Raw genomic sequence first — 22,629 nt, 5'->3', positions numbered from 1 at the left:
TTTTTTTGGCTTATAAGTTGTTTTCAGCTTATAAGCTGCTTTAGATAAGCTAAGTCAAATGGGCCCAATTATTTTTTTTGAGCTTATTTTAAGCACAAAATGACTTTAAACTGGTCAGCCAAACACTAAAAAAAGATGAAAACAACTTATAAGCAACTTATAAACAACTTATAAGCCAATCCAAACGGACTCTAAAAGCTCATCTAGCAGATTAAAGTAATTAATCCATAAACTATTTGCAGTCCCAGAAGTTTCGGGTTCAAAACAAGTGCATTATGACACATACTCAATAAAATTGTTCTTGTACCAAGTACGCACAAATTAACCCGAACATTATCGTTATTAGAAGAAAAGAAGGAAGTTTGTCGGTGTTTGAATGAGTCAGGTGGGATCGGTACAGCATGTCAGTATTGATAGTATTTGTTTATGACACCATCAATGGCACGTTTATTGTGTTATTTATTGGGAAAAATGTGATATTTCCAACACGCAACGGTTGAATTATTCAATTCAATGTTTGAGGCTCTTATTTATGAATTTCTTTCTACAGTTAGGTTTTTTATTTTTTGATGTACGGGAGGTCAATTTGTAAGCAAAGCATCTATATGGAATTTGAAATCATTCTGCTATTCCAACGTAGCTAGTACTTACTAATTATTTATTATGGATGGGTAGTTGTAATTATCTTTTACACAACCAAATAGTGTAAAATTCTTTGCTGCCAGTCTATAGAAGTTAAAGCTTAACAACAAATACATACTTGAAAGTCCTTGATCCCATTTAAATACTAAAGCATATTCATGATGCATCACTACCAACACTAGCTTAGAAGTACCAAGTGTATATAGTTTCCCAAAATGGTCAAGCCAATTACGGAACCTTTTAAAGATTGACAAAGAACCATGAATAATGAGACAACACAAAGAATTGTCTATGATACAAGGTCAACTATAGGTGCATTTGCTATGCTTACATTGTAAAGAATGTTTCCTATCTTTAGTTTAACGCTTACATTGGAAAAAATTCATCCAAAATTGCAGGTTTATTAATAGAAAGTTGTACAATGAAACTTATACATTTGGTACAACATAAATGCTTTTTCAATGTTTTGGATCTGGACATAATCACATATCCCTTATCCTTACAGAGGTTGAATCATGTCCATCTCCTATCCTGACTGCTAATACCTGCACAACAAAAGTAACCGCGTAAAGCTCTCTTTGGGACAATAAATTAAGGAAACACGTCATCTGGCCAAGAAACAAAGGTTATCCCAATTGAACAGACTCTAGTACTTCAGTAGACAAATTATATACTTAGGAGTTATCAACTCCTCATTAGCCTTCAATATATCAATTTAGTTTCCCACTGATAGAGTTGCTGCGACACTCAGCCCAATCGGTTAAGAGCTCAGTGGTGATACTTGAAGATTTTAACAAGAAATATAAAATGCAGTCGGTTAATGAAGGATATGGCAATCCTGTCTCTGGAGGGTCACTTGCAAGGAGAGTTAATTTAGTGAATCAAGCTTTGTAGAGATAATAGTCCAGCTAGTAAAAGGTTTTCGACAGTGTAAATGCAAGCAAGTATGAAGGCAAAAACGAGTATCTGATATACTGGACTTACATCATGGAAAGACAAAGGTCGGTTAATTTTCTTAAAAAATGCTTTGAAGTTGTAATTGCTGGCAGAGTGAGATTTAGGAGAGTAGATGTGATGCAGTTCTTGTTGTGATTAGCTTTCCCTTCTTAGTTTGATACCACTATTGGATAAGCTATTTCTGTAAAGACGTTGGTTTGGAAAGCCGCTGAAGGGACATTTGATAAAATTACTGACAATTAGAATGTCAATACGCTTTTACAAAGATGATTACACAGTCTAGATAGTTGGTTTCTGTCTATGAGAAGATTTGTTGTGGATTCACCAGGAAACCAGTTTGGATGTCAAGAAACTGGCTGGGCTGTGTTTGACTGGTTGCTGACTCTTTAACACTTTTCAGGAGGCAGTTTGAAATAGTCCAAAAGAGGAAAGCACAAATTAACTGATTGGTCTACGCCAAGTTACTGAGAAAGTGATTTTGAAAATGTTTTGAGCGGGTGATGCCTTTTTCCAAAGTATATTGTCCTGCATTGGTTGGTTTATATATGCAGAGCTGCAGAGTACATGAAAGTGAAAGAAATTTGATATGACATATATCTGGAGTTTGATCACTACTAGCATGTCTTAGAGTTTGTGCTCAAACTTGGAAACAAGGTTCTTTTTTTTAAACAGATTGATGAAAAGATACCTAGGAGATAAAATGCCAATTAACATCCTGGCCCCACTGTTTTCTCTTCTGGTCCTTTCCATGAAAAAGGTTGGGCAGCCAGGTGACTACTTCAGAACTCAACTTTATATGATTAGCTATTCTTTAAATAGAGAACCATACAGTGAAATCAACTGTTTTTTTCCAGCTCCAAGTGTATTCCTGTAAATGCTACACGAACCGCTCTCAGTGACTTAATTAGTATAAGTTATTTTACTAACATCACATGAAACACCTCTCATATTGGGGACCACTTCAAATAACAAAATCTTTTTTCAGCAAATTTTCACTGCACTCATTAAAGAGGAAATTGAAGCAGCAACTCAAACAAAAAGTTCGGACATATAATAATTACAAAAATGGCTTACCTGATTACACAAGAAAGTTAACAGAATTCCCAATCTTCTTTTGACAGGTCAAGGTACTCAACATAGCCATCTTCAAACATGATCTGCAGGGGATGGGGAGGATAAAAAGAAATCTTCAGCCAAATCTAACCAAGTCCATTACACAACAAAACATTTCACAGCTCCCTTACCAAATGTTTTTTGGTGATGGCATCAAACTGTTTTACAATTCCAAAGGACCTGAGAAACATAGAGTATATAGGAGTCCTTAGCAATGAGACCTGTAAAAAGTAAAACTTGAACAAGCAAAAGAAAGAAAACCAAAGAATAATGGCCAACTGAAGAAAGAGTTTCCTATGAGAAAGCTCCTACAATCCTAGCTATTAGCTTTTGAGGACAGTATCCTTGATACCAAGTTAACAAGATCTAAAATGCTTTCATACATCCCTGACACATGAAAAAAATGAACAGATACATTCCTCCAATAACATCCTTACTAACCCAAAGATAGTTGCTAAATGTTCAGTTCAACTGACCAAGCTGATCAGGGGATAAACATAAAGAAAATTTATACTAGATATCTGATTAAATATTCTAGGAACTAAGCTTTTTTGTTTTTCATAACCAAGAAGTCTTCACGGGACAGGGAAGCATGGCTTGAAACTTGGTGGATAATGGGCCCGCCCCTCTATCCTTCTCCATGTAAATACCAGGCTTTTGTCTGCTATAGTGCAGAACTGCCTGTGGAAACTCCAATTTCCAGTTTCTGAGTTTCTTTGCTCTTGAATATAAATGGGATACATGAAAGGCATTGTCAGATTGGCTTTCTTTATCAGCTCTGTATTTATTTATTTATTTATTTGGATAAAGGTAACAGTTTCATATAAATGTCCAGCACAAAGGCTGTAGTGAAAGTCAAGAGAAGCAAGAAGAATATTGCATGTAGTATTCTTAATGATTATTATGATTTAAATCCCAAGAAGTACTTTCTTGCATTGTGCAATTACCAGACTTTCTGGGGAAAAGAATTCCAGCACCATTTTCTGAGGGATCGTTCACTACTACGGCAATACATCCAGGTGAGTTTTAGTATTTCTCAGTTTCAAAAATAAGCAAATTCAAGTCGTTTCACCAACTTATGAGAGTAAAGAATCAGTAAGAATAATGTGTAAAATGGTCTTAATGCATATGTTATTTTTAGAAGTCAGGAAAACATCATTTAAGAATGTTATTTTTAAAAGAAAACATTTGATGATTTGTTTGACTTTCAACAATAACAAAATCATCAAGAATATTCTATACAACATTCCTAATGATTCTTAACGTTCCTTGTTATTGTAGCTAAAATACTATATAAGGTGTCCTCGTGTATGTTGTTGACCAAAAAAATAAGAAACATATTTGAATAGACTACACTGTAAGTAGTTTTACTATATAAATTAAAAGACACAAAAGCAGTATACCTTGGAAGGTAGAGCTTTAATTTTTCCCCATCCAACCCATTATATATTAGACTTCAACCATTTTAGACGTCAAGTAATAAACTCCAAACTCCCTTGTGCATATGTACGAGGAACAGCTCTCACATCCCATTTTTCCATAGCTCAATGGTTGGGGGGGGGGGGGGGGGGAGAAGAGAATCGTACAAGGCAGAAAAATGTGAGGACAGCAACTTATAGCTGTCCATACCCATTAATTTTAGATCGAATAATCTAGCAAATACAGTAGAAAATCAATAGATTGCAGTATTCAAAATTCTGTCTTAGTACTTTTACCACAACCATGGTCATAGAAATATAAGTATTTCTTTCATGTCTACGCCAGCAGAAGAGATTGCTAGTATTTCCAGAGTCCCCAAAAGTATAAAGAGACAAGGATCGTCAAAAATCTTTATAGGAGACAACAATCCACTACCTCAACCAATTTGGGACATTCTAACAACCCCTCTACGTCCAGGCAAGATATTTGGAGCATAAATAGCATAACTTGAAGGCTCAACATTGGATAAATTCAACAATAGGGATGGATCTGACTTTTAACACCATGTTTTAAAAAAAATCAATTTTGCACCTAACTCAACTTCAAAAGCTAACTCAAGAAATGAGAATTGTCCAAAATAAGAAGACAACAACCCACTCCTGTAATCAATGTGTAACACTCTAACACCCCCCCCCCCCCCCCCCCCCCACACACACACACACACACTCTGGTATAAACTGAAAAATTGTTACAACTCCACGATAAAACAATTTGCGGGGGGTAATCACATACCTTGTGTCAAGAGAGCGGATTATTCTTATAACTTGACCAATGCAATTACGAGGTCGCCTTATTTTTATGTCAGAATGATAACCTGAACATAATAAATAGGGAGGATCCAAGTTAAATAGAAGAAAAACTAAAATCACCAATTCAGAGAGTAAGTTGTAAACCACAGAGTAGCCTACCTATTGGAGGAACTCCAGCTTGTAAAACCTGGCGAAAAGATTAAATAATGTTATCATATTTATTATTGTAAAAGTAAAATGTTCAAGATTCAAGCACATAGTGATGGAAACATAAGCCAACATATTTTGTATTCCATGGATTTTAAGAATTTATTACTTCCATTTAAAATTTCCGATTGAGGGAACAAAACATATGCAACTCGTTTGATCCTTATGATATACTGCAAACAACGGCAGCAAGGTTCTCTGTAAGTACTATAGGCTGTTCTTACAACTTTTTGGAGGTCTCCACAACATGTCCTTAATGCTGAGGAATACAACTTTACCATTTTAAAAATAAAATAAAATAATGGCAGCAAGGCGGAGAGACAAATACAAAGGTAAGAAATAATTAGCTATAACACTTTCCTCAACTATGTTCTCGTTTCTTTTTGTCAATTTTAGATATGAGATGACTAGTTAACTAAAAGTTCAGGACTAAAGTTGCCAAAAATCATATCCTGATTGATGAGCTATAAATCGTGCCCAGAATCCAGGTCTTCCTTTATCATTCAAGTTATCATCCAAAAAAGACTGAAGAGAAGTCACTATTTGCAGCAAAAATTGACTGAAAGGCCATCTAACAAATATGTAGAATATAAAGGCAATAGTACAGGAAAAGCAAAACTAAGTTCCCAATTTGTATAAGATGTGTGTTAAATCACTCCATATTGAACTATATTGCATGCTTCATTAGAGAATGTCTTGCATATTTCATTGGAGACTACCTTGAAAGCCCCATTAGAGCAAGCAACGATGACGCGGAAGAAGAGCAATAAAAGAGAAATACTTTTCATTGAAGCCCCATATGAAAATGAAAATGAAAAAAGGAGATGGGAAAAGCGTCTAAGAGTGATTTCTTTTGGGAAAAAACAAGAAAGCACATATGGGAAATACTATTAATGAAAAGGTTTGGGGTATGCTCCTTATATAGCAACATGTGAAATGAGCATGAGAGGTTTTTGGCCAAACAGAAATTTTTATTCAACCAAATATAGTATTAGGCACAATCAGCGCATTTGGACTCTAGAGCTAAATCTCAAAAATAAATCATTCACTCAATTTACTCTGCACTTAAACACACTGTACAAGCAATCAGTAACTCAGTATGTGAGCTTCTTCATCTAGCAGCAGTTAACATGGGAAACAATTTAAACTATCTAATCACATGACAATTAAATGAGGATAAGATGTAGTAATTACTGATTCATGCACTTAAGGAATATCTCAATCTTCCCAAATTATTTAGCGTGTGTTCACAATTAATAATTAGTATTGAGTAAGTTCTAAATCTTGGTTTGTTTGTTCAATAACGTTTCCAAATTAAAGACGTGGTATTAGATAGGGGAAGGGGAAAAGAACTAAAAATGTATTTGAAAGGCCAAAAAAATCCTATTCATGTATTTACTCTCATCTAACATAAGCAGTAGTATTCCTTAGAATTAAAATGTATGTTTAGATTTTTGTACATAATCATTATAGAAATAATATTTAATAGTAAAGCAGCTTTTTCTTTTTCTTTTTTGTGTATTCAGGTGGAGATCAATTAGTTTAGAATTTTGTTTTTCAAGATTAACTAAATATCTTTACTTATTTATTTATTTATTTATTTCTGAAATGGTTGAATTTAACACATTAGAGTGTTTGCTGTTCTCTTCTATTTATCTTTTCTTTAATTAGCAGTTACGAAACACTTAATGATGTTAATTCACATCATGGAAATTTAAGTTGATACTAACTGATACCTAATTTGCTTGGACACCGGTGCGGGTATCCGATACAGGTACGGATTCGAGTGTCGGATTAGGCAAAATCTCAATTTTAAGTTCCGGGGTGCGGATCCAGGTATGGATACGGGTGCGGGGAATTGGCTAAGAAAATTCAAAATTATAAAAATAGAGCTACAAAGAACATGACCCCTTGAATTCTTGGTTTCTCTCTGTTTGGCTTGGAACATGAAGAAGCGAATATTTGACAAAAGGGCTATAATATTGAAGGTATGTCATTTGCCTTGTCTTAAATTTGTTTATTCTTTCGTTTTGATAAATCTCAATTTTCCTCCCAAATTTGTCCATGGACTCCGATCAAAGTATCCAAAGTTGGTTGACCGTATCTGAGACGTATCCCGCACCCGTCCCGTGTCGAGACGGGTGGGGCATCAAAAACGAAGAGTCCGCGCAACTTAGATTGATACATGTATCTATTTCTTGAGTTCAAATGAGTAATTACCATTTTTTATTTTTTTTATTATTACTCACATATATAGCAATTATTGTAGGAATTAAATTTAGTTTGAAGGATAACAAAGTCCATCAACTTTTGATGGGCATTTAGGTCTTTCTACTTTTAACTTTTTTGCTTCCCGCTTTTAGAATAGTATAGATTATTATTATTTTGATTGGTAAAATATTCCAAGTAAATCACTGAAGCTCATCAAGAACAACATAAATGTTACCATATCTCTCAAGTTATAGATATTGTCAGAGATACATACATGATGCGTAGATAGAAGCGCTTTCAATTTGGGAGAGGTGGCAGCCACCTGACATGCCACTAGCTTTAACGCAGCATTTGAAGCAGGGAGTTTTGGCTTGTTAGGTTTAACGCCCAGCTTTCTTCTACATCCTACAGCACCGCAGTGGCAATCTTGATCTGCACCAAATTGAACAAACCTGCTATACTTGTTAGACTCAAATAGGTTATGCAGATTCCAAGAAGGTTTTCTTTTGTAGGTATTTAAACTCTCAGAAGAATAACACACTGCAGACCTTAGAGGTAGAAGAAAAATTAAGTAAATTAAAGTGCAGCCTCATACTTGTAATCGTAGGTCAGATGCTCGCCCCTTTTAATGTCTCGTGCCGCAAATATGCCAATTCTTGTTTCACCATCAATCGTCCTAAAATCACCGGACATGGAAATGAAATGTAATATACAGTTGAATCTCTAGGAATGGGGGTTGAGAATAAACAAGTATGATTAATTATTAAGCTATTTCTATACCATTTCTGCATCTCAGTATTTGGACAACAACTATGATTAATGTATCTGGATTTATTGCCCTTGTAAGTGGCATCAATCACCATATCCCGATTGATTTCACACAAGTAAAAGTTTGTTTCCCCACTGTGCTTCATTTTCCAAAGCCTCTCTTCACATGTTTTGTCATCAATAACTGCAGTAGTAAGCATATTTCCTTGCTAAATGAAGTTCAGAATGCACAAAACATAAATTATTCCTCGAAATATAAGCAGTAAGTGAAAGAACTTCACCTTCTCCCACGTACTCTATAACAAAGTCTCCTCGCTCGATATCTTCATCTGCCACAATCCCAGAGCCACATTTCTCAGTCTGCATGTTACATGTCAACAAACTTGACCAACCATTTATATAATGACAAAAATTTGAGGAAGAATGTGATTGTTGTGCGGTTTGCTAGAGAATGCAAAGCAAGAAAAAAGTGAAATTGTAACCTCTTTCAATTTCTTTCAAGATACATGAGAGACACAATAAATAGATACAATAATCACTCACCACTGGATGTCCTTTTTTTAATGTAATAACTCTAAGACTGCTGAACAGAAATTCTTTAGAAATCATCAGACGTCAGGTTCATCTATGCAGGGTTTGATATTGATTTATTCACTCCTGATCAGGATCTAAGTTCAGAAGACCAAATTGAAATGGTATTCACTGTTTTGGTCAAAGAAAGTTGTAGTATGATTCTCAGGATCTTAATGACAGGAAAGCTGTAACTCTCTTGGCAACTAATTTTAGGTAGCATTTCTCTGGTCATAAAATTGGCAGTAGACAAACTGAAGCAGAAGGAAAACAGAATTTAGGAATACGGGAATTGCAACCGCCACATGGATAATTCAGCAACCCAAAAAGAAATAAACCACAAACAAGAACATTGGTGAAACTTCTATTCATTCTACTTTTCTTTGATGGAGTAATTGGTTTCATTGATGGCATCCAGTAGATGCAGAAAATGAAGAGTACAAAGTGCTAGAACATTGGTGAAACATCTATTCATTCTACCTTCAATTCTAGCCAGATAACACTTTGATGAAAATTGAAATGGGGAGCTCAAGAGCTTCTTATGTGGTGAAACAACTAACAAGAAAGGAATAGAAAGAGACTATGCAGCAGGACTCACGTGGATGAAAATTTTATATAATATAAGTCCATAATATTTTTCTAAATTTTATTGGACGGTTCGATCAATCTCAATCAAAATTAAGTGTTTTTCCCACATTCATATGTGTGCTAAATACGAACCTCCTCCCAATGGTATTGTTTCAGGGAAGAAAAAGAAGAAGCATTGCTCAACTCATAAGCCTTTTTAAATTGCACTTATCAAAAAAAAAAAAAAAAAGATCTTAAAAAAGGAAAAAATATCAAAGGTTTTTTTTCAAAAGGAAAAATATCAAGGGTTCTATGGAAAGTTTTCAGTCTCAGTTGTCTAAAGATGACATATGACTCTTCCAAAGAAGTTAAAAACAATTGTTTTTATAAGGTAATTAATTTTATTGAAGCAAGTACCAAGGAGGAAAAGCAAAATAGAACAATACAGAATTACAAAATCTCCACAAGGCATCACAAATGTCATCTCAACGAGAAGAAGCTAAAAACAATTAAGCAGTTAAAATGTGTCCAATAAGTGATATTTCTTCAATTATCTGAAGCTGCAAAAAGTCCCTTAGTGTCTACCTTCACTAATTTCATCTTCTTCACAGGACGTTGATGGAATGGCTTATTCAGACAAGAAATCCCACATTTACAACCCGAGGAGCAGCTAGACATCAGCAGGCTGTAAAATTAAAATAAAGTCTGAAAACCAATTACACACTTCTCTAAAACTGTTTCAAATGTCCCAAATAAAATGCTGAAATACAATCTTCATTCTTCCAATTAATCAAATACATATCAGCCATCTAAAAGAACAACTGCTAAAAAGATATAGCACCATAAATACTATCCAAGAAAATCAATAATACCATAAGAATCTATATGTATGCCTAGACTAGTCACATGAGCTTTCTAAACAACCTAACCCGGATTGGAGTTGCCGGATTGGAGCTGCAGCCCAGTGGTTGCAACACTTTGGTGCATGGTTCCAATCCCCCTTCCATTTTCCACCTATGTCTTCGCCACTATTTAATGGTCCACTCCCCTTCCAAAAAAATAATAAGAACAAAAAAAAAAAAAAAAAAAAAACCTAAACTTTTTCTGTTGCCTCCTCTAAGTCTGCTGCTAGAAATCACACCAAAGAAATCATGGACAAATAGAAGACTACCACAAGAATATAAGCAGAAAATGTCTCTAGTTTGCCAAAAATGCTAAGAGCCTAAAACATGCTATATACAATATGTTCACATAGCTTTAAATGGAAAAGGTATGCACATAACAGCATGAAGCTGTCAGCTAAAGAACCATTGAGAACTCTAATTAATGCATTTATGAACCAAGTCATAGAGCCGATATTTCCACAAATATATGCAACACTTTTCCAATTTGCCAACGGAACTTAATCTGAATCATCCTCACCCACAGAGACAATCCTTGCCACACACAGTAGAAGTTTCTGGCGTTGAGCTGCAGGAACAAAATATACCATCATCTTCCAGACGTCGCTTTACCTTCTTAGTGAGGTATATATCTTCAAGTAGTTAATACCAACAGAAGGAGAAAAGGAGGAGGACACAAAGCAAGATCGCAAAGATAAAAGACTATGCAGGTCAAATAGAAACCTAAGTGAAAAGTAAATGAGATAAAGCACAAAGATCTTATCCAAGATATGCAGAAGCGAACAGTGCATGCTTAGGGAGTAAACTATCACAATATGGAAGAGCATCTAATAGATAGGTAAATATCTTAGGTACAACGATTAAGCCGATCAAATGAAAGGATACTGCGCTTTATAAAGGTATAGGGCATTGATTGCCATTTATTTAACCACTCTGGAAGTTCAAAATCAACAGGATCACCGATCTCCTTTGTTAGTTTGCTGAATACGTGCCCAATCCCACCATGAACAGCAGTCTGGCCAGAACAAGGAAAAATTGGCATACAGTATAATATCACACATTATAATATCTTTGTACATTTTAAATTGATACAGCAACATGCGGAACAAAGAGCATGAACTGGAAGATATTAGTATCTGAACCTTCATAGCAGGCATCACTTTAATTGTTGACTGGATTGACTATAACCTAATAATGGTAAAACAATGAATCAATTAATATGCAGCGAACCTGATATAAAAAGTAGAAAACTGCAGATTAATATTTATCAAATAAAGTAGATATTGCAGATTTAGATTTATCAAATACCATACCATATATTAGAGAATGCAGTACTTGCTCTACACCACAAACCTGATTGTACTGTTTGAGTGGTTCAAAATTTTGACTATTTTCTTTTATTCCCTTTTTGTTATCGAGATTATCTTTTATTCCTTGAAATATGATTCTTCAGATTATCTAGGTAAGAAATGAAACTTTGGATGACCACCAAGTGTAAGGCTGTAATCTTTTCGATCGTAGTCTATATAGCTTTAAACTTTAACAAGAAACAGGTAGCAGCTCAGCTACCATATATAACAACAGTGCATGTGAAAGACACTATTTTGTAATAGATGCAACAGGAGAAAGTTCAAAGAAATGACTTTTTTTTTTTTTTTTGAAAATGACAATTTTATCATGCTGAATGCCGATTAAAAGGAAGTTCATGAAAATAAAATACATAAACAAGGACTTTCAGCAATCTTATTTATGCCATTGCTGGGCCAATGAAGTTTCTGATAATGCTACCAAAAATTCCCACTTCCTTTCACATCCTACTCTCATTTAATCGATAATCTTAAGAACACGTATAGAATTTCAGCCATTCAGTTTTCTCTACTCACGTTATCCACCACTTATCTGCATTCATAATAATTCTTGAGTGTACCTGAAAAGCTGATTTGAGCTAATGACCATTTAGCCTATTATTGCTTGTCCCAGTTAAACATCAACCTTGACCTAGGCAGCATCAACAAAACAGGAACAAGTCACTCTTCAAACTACAGAAAGTAGCAACGCTTGCAAGAAAGGAAAAATAAGGGCATTACCAAAAGGAAAATAAACAACAAAACATGGACAAAATAAAGGAGAATAGGCAAGGAAGGAATCAAATATTAGAGTTCAGAGAGACAATCGCACCACAATTTCAAGGCTGACAAGAAGTGAAAGGCTAAGCTAATAAATTAGTGTATAAAACCCATTTTGAAGAATTGTGTCTTTAAGAGGAGTTGGGAATTGGAAATATATCAGGAACTAATAGAGTATGTTCTTAGAGCACATTTACATCAAAGTAGGTGATGGTAGAAACACTTTATATTTAAAAGGAAGACGGTCAGGACATACACCTCTCAGAGATCAGTTCCCCGCCACTTTCAGCATAGTAAATAATCACAATGCCGCAGTTGAAGATTACTGGTCTAGTCAAGGATGAAATATTTCCCCTACAAGAAGGTGCAATAACTGGGGAAGAAGGCGAATTAATTGCGAAATGGAGGATATGAGCAGCTATGTATAGATAACAGATACTCCCTCCATCCGAATTTATGCAAAAGTGCTTGACTGAGCACAAAATTTAAGAAACAATGGAAGACTTTTGAAACTTGGGGTCTAAAATAATATAGATACTTGTGTGGTTATAAATCATCTCATTAAGGATAAAATGGGTATTCTAAAGTTACATTGTTACTAAATATAGAAAGGTGTCATTCTTTTTGGGACTGACTGAAAAGGATAGGGTGTCACATAAATTGGGATGGAGGGAGTAGCTTCTAAGGTCAATAATTAACACAGAATAGGGTAGTATGGAAGGAACTAAGGGTAGCCTTTTCTCAGTGAAGTCCAAGTATAAAGTTTAGTCCCAAAAATAGACCATAAGTATGGCAATGGAAATTGATATGGAGAAATAGAGCACCTTTAAAAGTAGAGTGTTTTCACGGCTATTGGTCGGATATATTTTCTTGACCCAACACAATCTACAAAGAAGAGGTATAACTATTTGCAACGTATGACTAATGCGAAGAAGATAATAAATACGTGAAACACTTATTCATCCACTGCTAAATCACAAACCAGATCCGGTACGTGTTTTTGGATTCACTTGAAGTTAATACTGAATCCCAGAATATCCCCAAGTTGAAACCTAAATAAGCCAAACTGAAACGACGATTTTGAAATCTAAGCATCTATTCAACTACAGATAATAAAAAAAAATTAAATTCAAAATTCTCAGTCTCTGGTGCACTTCCAAAATTAAATGAAGAACCTAAATTTAATCCAAATGTGAACAAAAATTGATACCCAGAAAATGAAAAATTGGATTACTCGTCCAAATAAAAAGGGAAATTTTCAAAAATATACAACCCAACATAAAATATTACGCCATGTAAACATATTTTCAGTTTATACAATACTATACAGCATTATACCTTGGGGAAAGCATTATACAAAACGTATTAACCTTGTAAAAAAGTTTATTATAGTGTATTAAAGGTGTCTATACACAAATATGAGCTAAACTGGGTAACAAACTCAAAATATGGGCTAAAGTGTGTAAATATTTTCTCCCAGTAGACATAGAGCGTAATTTTCCCAAATAAAAACGTGTACTCAAAACAACAACAACCAGAACTCATTTGAAGAATATGCAATTGAACAACATCTTCAATACTAAATAATAATAATAATAATAATAATAATAGAAAAAACAGCCTAAATGAAAACAACACAGTAAGACAAAACAATCGAAACCCAGAAAATGAAAAACAACTAAAAACACAGCATAAATGAAAATCTTGTAATCCAAACAAACAATACAACCATAATTAACAGCGTAATTCACCATTTTTTTTTTCTTTTTTTTTTTTTGTCAGAAAGAAGAATGAAAGAACTAAGTAAATTTCGAATAAAGTTACCACATTTTCATTCCAAACCCTAGTAAAACCGCCAATTTATCAAAGCAATTAGAGTAATCAACTTAATTTACGGTAATTTCACGGATAATCACTTAATCAAGAACTTAAAACTTAATCGAAATACATTTTCAATACTAAATAACTAAAAACTCAGCATAAATGAAAATCTCGTAATCTAAACAAACAATTCAACCATTATTAACACCATAATTCACCATTTCATTTCATTTTTTTTACCAAAGAGAAGTCAGAATTAAGTAAACTACAAATAAAGTTACCAAAACTGAAAACAATTATCGTCCAAAACCCTAGTAAAACCGCGCATTTAGGGAAAAGCAATTAGAGTAAGTAATTTGGTTAATTAACGAGGGTAAAAATGGAAATGAAAGTAAATTAGAGGACTAAATAAGAAACATGAGAAGATAAATAAAGAGAAGGAAAAAAAAACCGTTTTCCGGCGGGAAGTAGTCGGAGAAATGAAGTGTTAGTCGGAGCAGAGTTGAATATAAACGCGGGAGGTTACATTAGATGTTCAATATCTAATTTATCCCGCTAAAATGACTAAAATATCCTTTATGTTAGAGGGATAGTTATTTTTTTTTTTTTTACCCCAAACTTTTTTATTTTAACAAAGGACAAGGGAAAGCTTTGCTCCTGTGCAAGATAATCCGCACTAATTAGGCGAGTCTCGTGCGATGAGATGGGTCTATAAGGTAAATTCTCTGCTATTGTAGGTAAGGATTTTTGGACGTAAGGTATTTATTATGAAAGTCTCTTGCTCAACCAATTGAATCACTCTTGAACAAAGCATTGATTGTTCTGCATAGGAAATTTTCAGTCACTTCTCGAAAAGAACGTACTCCCTCCGTTTCAATTTAAGTGTGTCAGTTTGACTGGGAATAAAGTTTAAGGAATAAAATGAGAATTTTGAATCGTGTGGTCTTAAATTAAAGATATGAGTAGTCCTTTAAATCCTTGTAGTCTTAACTTATTATGTAGAATGTTGGATTGACAAATTTACTAAATATAGAAAGAAATACTCTTTTTAGAACATACCAAAATAGAAAGTAAGATACTTAGTTTGAGACGAATAGAGTATATTAACTTAAAGGTTGTATAAAATGAAAATAGGCCTCTAAATATTTTCAAAACGAAATGTTGGAGTGACTGAAGTGCGGATTATTAGAGGCCTATTTTCAGTCAAACACTCAAAGCTGAAAACAGCTTATAAGCAACTTATAAGTCAATCCAAACGAGCTCTTAGATTACAATCATAGCTTGGCTACAACCTTCACAACAGTAAGTATTTTTATATGTACGCTCTATTAGGAATACTACTTTTTTCCTTATCTTTTTAGTTCCATTCTGTGTTTGGTTTCCGTTTTTGGGGCTCGACTGATCTAAATTCATGTTGGTGACTTAATTCTTTGTGCTCGAACCTGAGATCTTTGATTAATAACCTGTTTGGCCATGTTTCCGCAAAGCAAAAAAGCGCTTATTTTTTGTTTTGAAAAAAATTATTTTAAGGAGTTGAGGTGCTTAGCCAAACTTTTAGGTAAAAATAAGTGTTTTTGACAATTAGTAGAAATTATTTTCGAGAAGCGGGACAAATTTTTCACCATAAACACTTCGGTTATCTTGGCTAAGTGCACTTGATGCTCTAAAAGTTTTTTTTTAAAGCACTTTTGAAAATAATTATATTTTGGATGTTTGACTAAACAGACTATAAGGGCGGCTGAGTACTTATAACTTCATCACAGTCGCACCTTTCGTGATGAGAACACTTTTACTAAATATTAATTATTCTAATAAAATTTCGATGATTGGCTATATTATTTGAAGGTTGTATTAGATTATCATCAGAATTTCTTATGGTATTAGGATGATGGTACCTGCTATTTAAATGGTTTGAGGTCAATAACATTTGTGACCAACCAAGGTGTACCTATGGGGCCATAGCCAAAAGGCCCAGGACAACCAAACACAGAGTTCGATATTTCTTTGAAATTTTTACTTGGTGTAACTTCTTAATTTTTACTTGGTGTAACTTTTTTTAAGATGTAATTGTTAATAATAACTATCTTTTAATTTATTTATATTTAATAGCTACAGTTATTTTGTAAATTACCATGTGTAGCTACACCAAAATACATAAAGTTGGAGTGACTGAAGTGGTTATTGGGCGAGACTCTCACCCTGCCCTCCAGGTTCGAACCTGACCAACAACATTTGTTTTCTTACATATTTTTCCTATGTATTTGACCTGAGGGGAGTCTCGCCCAAAAACACGCGAAATACACAACTTTTGCTTAAAAGTAAGCTACGATTTGTAAATTGAAAAATGATAGCTATTAATGATAAGATTCGCATAGTAGATAGTTACAGTCAAACTTCTCTATAATTGTCATTTGTTATAACAGTGTTTCACTATAATGGCATGACTTTCTCTGGAATCGATTTTTCATGTTATATTTTACTTCTATATAATATCATTCTGCCTATAACAGTAATGACATCCATTATAGCGGTATACTCTTTGTAATATTGCTTCTCTATAACAGTCATACTCGAATAGCATGTAATAATATTTTGTAAGAAATATATTATGTGACAATAAAAGTATCGATGAAGAGCACCTACTGCTACTTGAAGATAAAAGAGTCACCAGCTTGGGACTTTCTAAATCTCATTAGCAATAGTAAGCACTTAGACAACCTTCAAGGGAAAGCTATTGAATCACCTTTTGCTGAAAGTTTGGACAAAATTCTTCGTCATTTCAAGCATTATATTATCACTAAGAGACTAGAATTTGGGAAACAACCTAAATTGTAGAGTTCTTTTATCAAACTTGAAATATTTAAATTCTCAATTAATTTAAAATGCATATGTTTCATAGATTTTAATTCTTTATCTGTGTGATACAACTAGTTATGGATTTTGTGGTAATTTATTAGTCTTTTCAATTTTTAATTTATGGGATATGAAAATCAATTGAGATTCTAAAATTTACAAATATATTGTTTTCGTTTATAATATAAAAAATACAAAAAGTTAATTTTTTGCGTACTTTTGTTTATAAAAGCTAAATGAGATCTAAATATCGAATGCCAGTAGGCATACATAAAAGCACCTCACTATAGCAGCCATGAAATTTTTGAACAAACGCTGCCACTATAGAGAGGTTTGACTATATGTCTGTAAGTTGGCCTATTTTTTTGCGGTGGTCTTTAATTTTTGTCCCTCAAATTGCTGGTCTTTAATTTTTTTTTTCTTGGCTTTAAAAGATGACCGAAAATATCTAGAGGTTCTAGGTTCGAACCTCCACTCGGTAAAAAAAAAATCATAAGGCAAGACTTTTGCAAAAGGTCTGTCTTATGCAGCATACTTTGCCTTAAGGCATAACTAAAAGTTTGCCATCTCCGGCATAAGTTCTATATAACTTCGTCCGAATAGGCATAGGTTCATAGAAACCTATGTCTTGCGAAATTATTATTTTTGACTCTATTGCATTTCGAACCCAGAACCACTGGCTATTTTCGGCCATCTCTGTAAGTGAAGGACAAAAATTAAACACCAGCGAATTAAGGGGAAAAAATTAAAGACCAGTCCGTATGAAGGCAATCATGCAAATTGCCCTTTGATATTCAAATAAAAAATTGCGCGGATTGCCCTTCTTTGGGGTGGTCTTTAAATGTTGGCCCTCATATTTTTGGTCTTTAAGTTCTGCCCTTCGCTTGAAAAGGTGGGCAAATATTGAGATTTTGGGTTCGAAACCCGGCTCGGGCATAAAATAAAAAAATATTTTCGCAATGCAAGGCAAGGCTTAGGCGGGTGTATGCTAGATCCGACATAGTTATGCCATATGGGGGCAAAACTTTTTCTTAAGGCATAGTTTAATTATGCCTTAAGAAAAAGTTACGTCTCATGGTGCATACTTTTAGTTATGCCTTATGGGGCTGACTTTTAGTTAAGGCATAACTAAAAGTATGCCCCTAAGGCGGAACTTTTCCTTAAGGCATAAACTCTGCCTTATAAGACGGAACTTACAATTATGCCGGGTCCGACATAACTTTAGTTATTCCTTAAGAAATGTATGCCGGATCCGGCATATATGCGCCCAAGCCTTGTATTGCGAACATATTATTTTATTTTATGCCTGAGCAGGGGTTCGAACCCAAAACCTCATGATTTCTACGCGAAACTCAAGATTGCAATGCGAAAAGCAAATATTAAAGATCACGGATTTGAGGGGCAACAAGTAAAGACCACCGCAATCCTGCGAAATGCCCATATTCAAATAGGAGATGATCGTTCTGTTCTTTTTGTGGATTACATGGTACCAAATGGAATATGTATATTGAGAGTATTGGGCTCTATATGAAGCCCATCACATCCTCCACGATCACGCCTGCTACAAATTCTCGAGTGAGAATTGCCAAAGGATCGTTTAAATCGTTACTATGTCACTTTATAATATGCTTATTAGCTTTCTTTATGTTTGATATTTTGATTTTCATGAACTTTTACGTTTTTTTTTTGGTGCTTGGATTGAAGTTATTACGTGAGAATTATCAACTTATATAGTTTTCGTCTAAAGCTTGGGCAAACACCAACGGAAGTGATAAGCTATTAATAATTGCATGTTTTTATCTACCATGATCAAAGAATACTTCTCGTGGTCCAAATTCAAGACTTTATTTATTTAAAAGGTTGTAATTGTTAGAGTTAAAGTGTGCAAAATAGTCTGTTTGGTCGAGCTTCCCCAAGGTCATTTTTTTTTAATATTGAGTATTTGACTAAGATTTTAGGAGAAAAAAAGAGCTTTTGAGTAGAAGCAGAATCTGTTTTTAAGAAGCTGAAAACAATAGTTTCTCCCCATAATACATTTTTAAAAACTACTCAAACATTAATAATATTATTTAGAAGTGTTTTTCAAATTAATTAGCCAAAAAAATTACTTCTCACCAAAATACTTTTTTGGGATTTTTTTTTTCAAACAAGCTAATTTTGCCCAGTCAAACATGTCAGAGAAAAGGACCAAAATCATCCATTATGTTTGGGTTTGGATCAAAATCATACATATTCTTTCACATGGAGCACTAATAGTACATTATGTTTGCATAAGTGGTTCACTTTTAGTCAAACTCTCAAATAAATTTAACGGAAAAGAACAAAAATGCCCCTGAACTTTTAGAAAAGGTATAAAAATACCCTTTATTCATCTATTTTGCTAAAACTACCCCTCAATTCAACTTTTTGGCTCATTTATTCCCCTTGACTAACGGACAACACTAATTTTTTTAAAAAAAATAAATAAATAAATTGCACATGACATTTTATTACTGAAAAATTAATTTATTCTTTTAAAAAGAAATCTGAAACCTTGGAATTTTTTTAAATTTGGAAAACTTTTTTTTAACGAGTAAAACCTTGACTAACGGACAACACTAATTTTTTTTCTTTTCAAAATGTGAAAAATTGGATTTTTATAAAAATCTGAAAAAATTAAATTTTTTATGGAAAAACTGTGTTTAAAAAAAAAAAACAGAAAACTATCTTTTTTTAAATCTAGAAGAAAATTATGGAGTATTAGTTTTGCACATTTTACTTAAAAAAAACAATCAGTTTTTCAGATTTAAAAATTGAATTTTCTAAAAAAAAATGGGGTTTCCACCCGTTAAAAAAAGTTTTCCAAACTTAAAAAAATTCCACATGTTTTAATGAAAATCCAATTCTGTTTTTTTTTAATATATATATAAAAGGCTTACTACATTTGTTTTTTAAAGAAACGGATGTTGAAAAATTATTTTTCCTTATTCTACAAATAACGATTTTTTCAGATTTCTTTTTAAAAGAATAAATCAATTTTTCAATAATAAAATGTCATGTGCAATCTATTTTAAAAAAAAAAAAAAGAATTAGTGTTGTCCGTTAGTCAAGGGGAATAAATGAGCCAAAAAGTTGAATTGAGGGGTAGTTTTAGCAAAATAGATGAATAAAGGGTATTTTTATACCTTTTCTAAAAGTTCAGGGGCATTTTTGTTCTTTTCCGTTAAATTTATTTGAGAGTTTGACTAAAAGTGCACCACTTATGCAAACATAATGTACTATTAGTGCTCCATGTGAAAGAATATGTATGATTTTGATCCAAACCCAAACATTATGGATGATTTTGGTCCTTTTCTCAACATGTCACATAAGACAACTCTTGTAATTACAATCTCCAAAATAAAGTAAAATCCTAAATTTGAACTATAAAAATATATTTACATTTAATTAGTGTGCAATATTTTCAACAAGCACGCCTTGATTAATTTTTAATTAATCTTATAGCATTTCAACTCTTTTCAGCTCATTTGAGTATTGTAAAATAGCAATTGCCGTTAAAATTATTGCATTATTTGTTTAACCCAGAAGTTGAATCTAAAGTGATTGGATATCAATAAAACAATTTCGAATTAATAAGTTAGTGCATAATTGATATTGCAATAAATACTTTACAAGGGAATAATAAATTGTAATAGGTACCCTTGTTGGTCCCCAACGTTATTGATCTCAAATATACCCACTTGTCGAATTAAGAAATTCAAATGAATGATCCACAATATTCACTAATCAAAATATAAACAATAAAAATTTATTAGTGTCCTGACAAAGTTTGCAAAAGGAAATGGAATGCTATCGTAAATCTATGGCTTTAATTTATAATATGTTTTGGTCAAACTTTTAAAATTTATGTAATTTCAAAAGTGCTTTTTATCATAAGAGATTTTCAGAAAAAATACTTTTGAAAAATAACAATTTGGGGGTGACTAATTAATATGTGTTTGATCATGGTTCTAAAAGTACTTTTTCGAAAAAAACTACTTTTCTTAATAAAATAGCTTTTGCTACAATATTCAAAAACATTTTTTTCCCATAAAGCTCGAACAAACAGTGCAACTCTTCACTTTTCTTAAAAAAAAAAAAAAAACTACTCTACTTAAGAAAAGATTTTCAAAAGATTCGATGGGGCTAAAAATAAGGAAACATGACCTCATTAAATTGGAAAACTAAAGGACTCCACTTTGACTTTTACATTCTATAAATTAAAAAGTAGTACATATTTCGAAGTATCAGACTAAAAATGCAACTTCTCTTTTATTTAGGGTGGAAAGAATCTAAGAAGTTTGATTCCTTCTTGAAGTAAAACCTCTTTTATTTATGCTAGACTAGAAGTTCTAGAAATATTCTTGTACCTTTTTTTTACTTGAATTAGGAATTTAAGGATTTTTTTTTTTTACTTGGAACAAAATTTGGGTTGAGATCCGCTTTGCGTGCCGAGTGGGGTATTTATTTACCAAAATTTGTAAAGTCGAACCAAATTGTAAACCACTCAAATTGAAGAAAGAAACTTGACACATTTTTGGTTTGATATTTTTGTTTTAAAAATAGCAATAAAATTTTATTTGACTTTGATTTTAAGAAAGAAATAACCAAACCGACTAGGTGTTTGCTTTAATAATAATCTAATTCGTTGCCTTTTAATTTCTAGTAATCTAATTGCTTTAACAGAATAATTCACCATTTCATTTCATTTTTTTTAGTAACGAGAAAATCAGAACTAAGTAAATTGCGAATGAAGTTACCAAAAATGAAAACAATTTTGGTCCAAAACCCTAGTGAAACCGCGCATTTAGGTCCTAAACTTTTTTGGTCCTAGTGAAACCGCGCAATTTTGGTCCTAAACTTTTTTATTTTAACAAAGATCTTTTTAACGATGAGAGAAAACTCCGTTCCTGTGCAAGATAATCTACACTAATTAGGCAAGTCTCGTGCGATGAGATGGGTCTACAAGGTAAATTCCCGGCTATTGTAGGTAAGGATTTTTGGACGTAAGGTATTCATTATGGAAGTCTCTTGCTCGACTAACTGAACCACCCTTGAACAAAGCATTGATTGTTCTACGGAGGAAAATTTCAAACACTTCTCGAAAACAACGTACTCCCTCCGCTTCAATTTAAGTGTGCCAATTTAACTGGGAACAAAGTTTAAGGAATAAAAGGAGAATTTTGAATCGTATGGTCTTAAATTAAAGATATGCATAGTCCTTTAATTCCTTATAGTCTTAGTTCCATTTTGTGTTTGGTTTCCGTTTTTGGGGCTCGACTAATCTAGATTCATGTTGGTGACTTAATTCTTTGTACTCGAACCTGAGATCTTTGATTAATAACCTGTTTGGCCATGTTTCCGCAAAGCAAAAAAGCGCTAATTTTTTATTTTGAAAAAAATTATTTTAAGTAGTTGAGGTGCTTAGCCAAACTTTTATACCTAAAAAAAGCGCTTAAGTAAAAAAGCGCTTATTTATTTTGATTGATGTGCACTTGCAACCTTTGGTTGATGAGCTGAAACAGTTGTGGGTTGAAGGGGCTGAGACATATGACATTTCGTGTAAGCAGAGTTTTAATTTGAAGGTCGCTTTAATGTGGACCATTAATGATTTTCCTGCATATGGAATGTTGTATGGGTGGATGA

General features: G+C 33.3%; 1 protein-coding gene across 7 annotated transcripts; it reads right to left on the bottom strand.

Annotated features, from left to right (window-relative positions):
- Positions 1-910: 910 nt before the first annotated feature.
- LOC132604610 (histone-lysine N-methyltransferase ASHH3-like) lies at positions 911-14,670 on the bottom strand. Of its 7 annotated transcripts, none has more exons than XR_009568763.1 (16): positions 14,564-14,670; positions 12,093-12,163; positions 11,308-11,353; positions 11,051-11,180; positions 10,686-10,797; positions 9,849-9,948; positions 8,408-8,486; positions 8,139-8,310; positions 7,954-8,034; positions 7,633-7,810; positions 5,100-5,127; positions 4,924-5,005; positions 2,844-2,892; positions 2,674-2,756; positions 2,288-2,476; positions 911-1,187 (listed from the first exon to the last, which is right to left on the bottom strand). XR_009568763.1 is itself a non-coding variant. In XM_060318187.1 (15 exons), exons 3-14 carry the CDS (start codon positions 11,320-11,322, stop codon positions 2,691-2,693), a joined length of 1,092 nt encoding a protein of 363 aa, XP_060174170.1. In that variant the 5' UTR covers positions 11,323-11,353; positions 12,093-12,163; positions 14,564-14,668; the 3' UTR covers positions 911-1,187; positions 2,674-2,690. The 7 variants fall into 7 exon arrangements, 5 of the variants coding, with proteins under 5 accessions (XP_060174170.1, XP_060174171.1, XP_060174174.1 ...); XR_009568764.1 differs by having other exon boundaries at positions 2,288-2,467; XM_060318187.1 differs by lacking the exon at positions 2,288-2,476 and having other exon boundaries at positions 14,564-14,668.
- Positions 14,671-22,629: the final 7,959 nt, after the last annotated feature.

Source organism: Lycium barbarum, chromosome 7, assembly GCF_019175385.1.
Source record: "Lycium barbarum isolate Lr01 chromosome 7, ASM1917538v2, whole genome shotgun sequence".
Taxonomy (NCBI): Eukaryota; Viridiplantae; Streptophyta; class Magnoliopsida; order Solanales; family Solanaceae; genus Lycium; species Lycium barbarum.
Note: the sequence above shows the minus strand (reverse complement) of the source record. Positions and strands in the feature narration are given on the sequence as shown.

Excerpts from the sequence above, each read along its gene's own strand:
- LOC132604610 (XM_060318187.1), bottom strand. Across the intron at positions 9,949-10,685 it reads GGCAAGGATTGTCTCTGTGG|CCTGCTGATGTCTAGCTGCT; the intron begins GTGAGGATGATT and ends TTAATTTTACAG. Across the intron at positions 2,757-2,843 it reads CCATCACCAAAAAACATTTG|ATCATGTTTGAAGATGGCTA; the intron begins GTAAGGGAGCTG and ends CATCCCCTGCAG.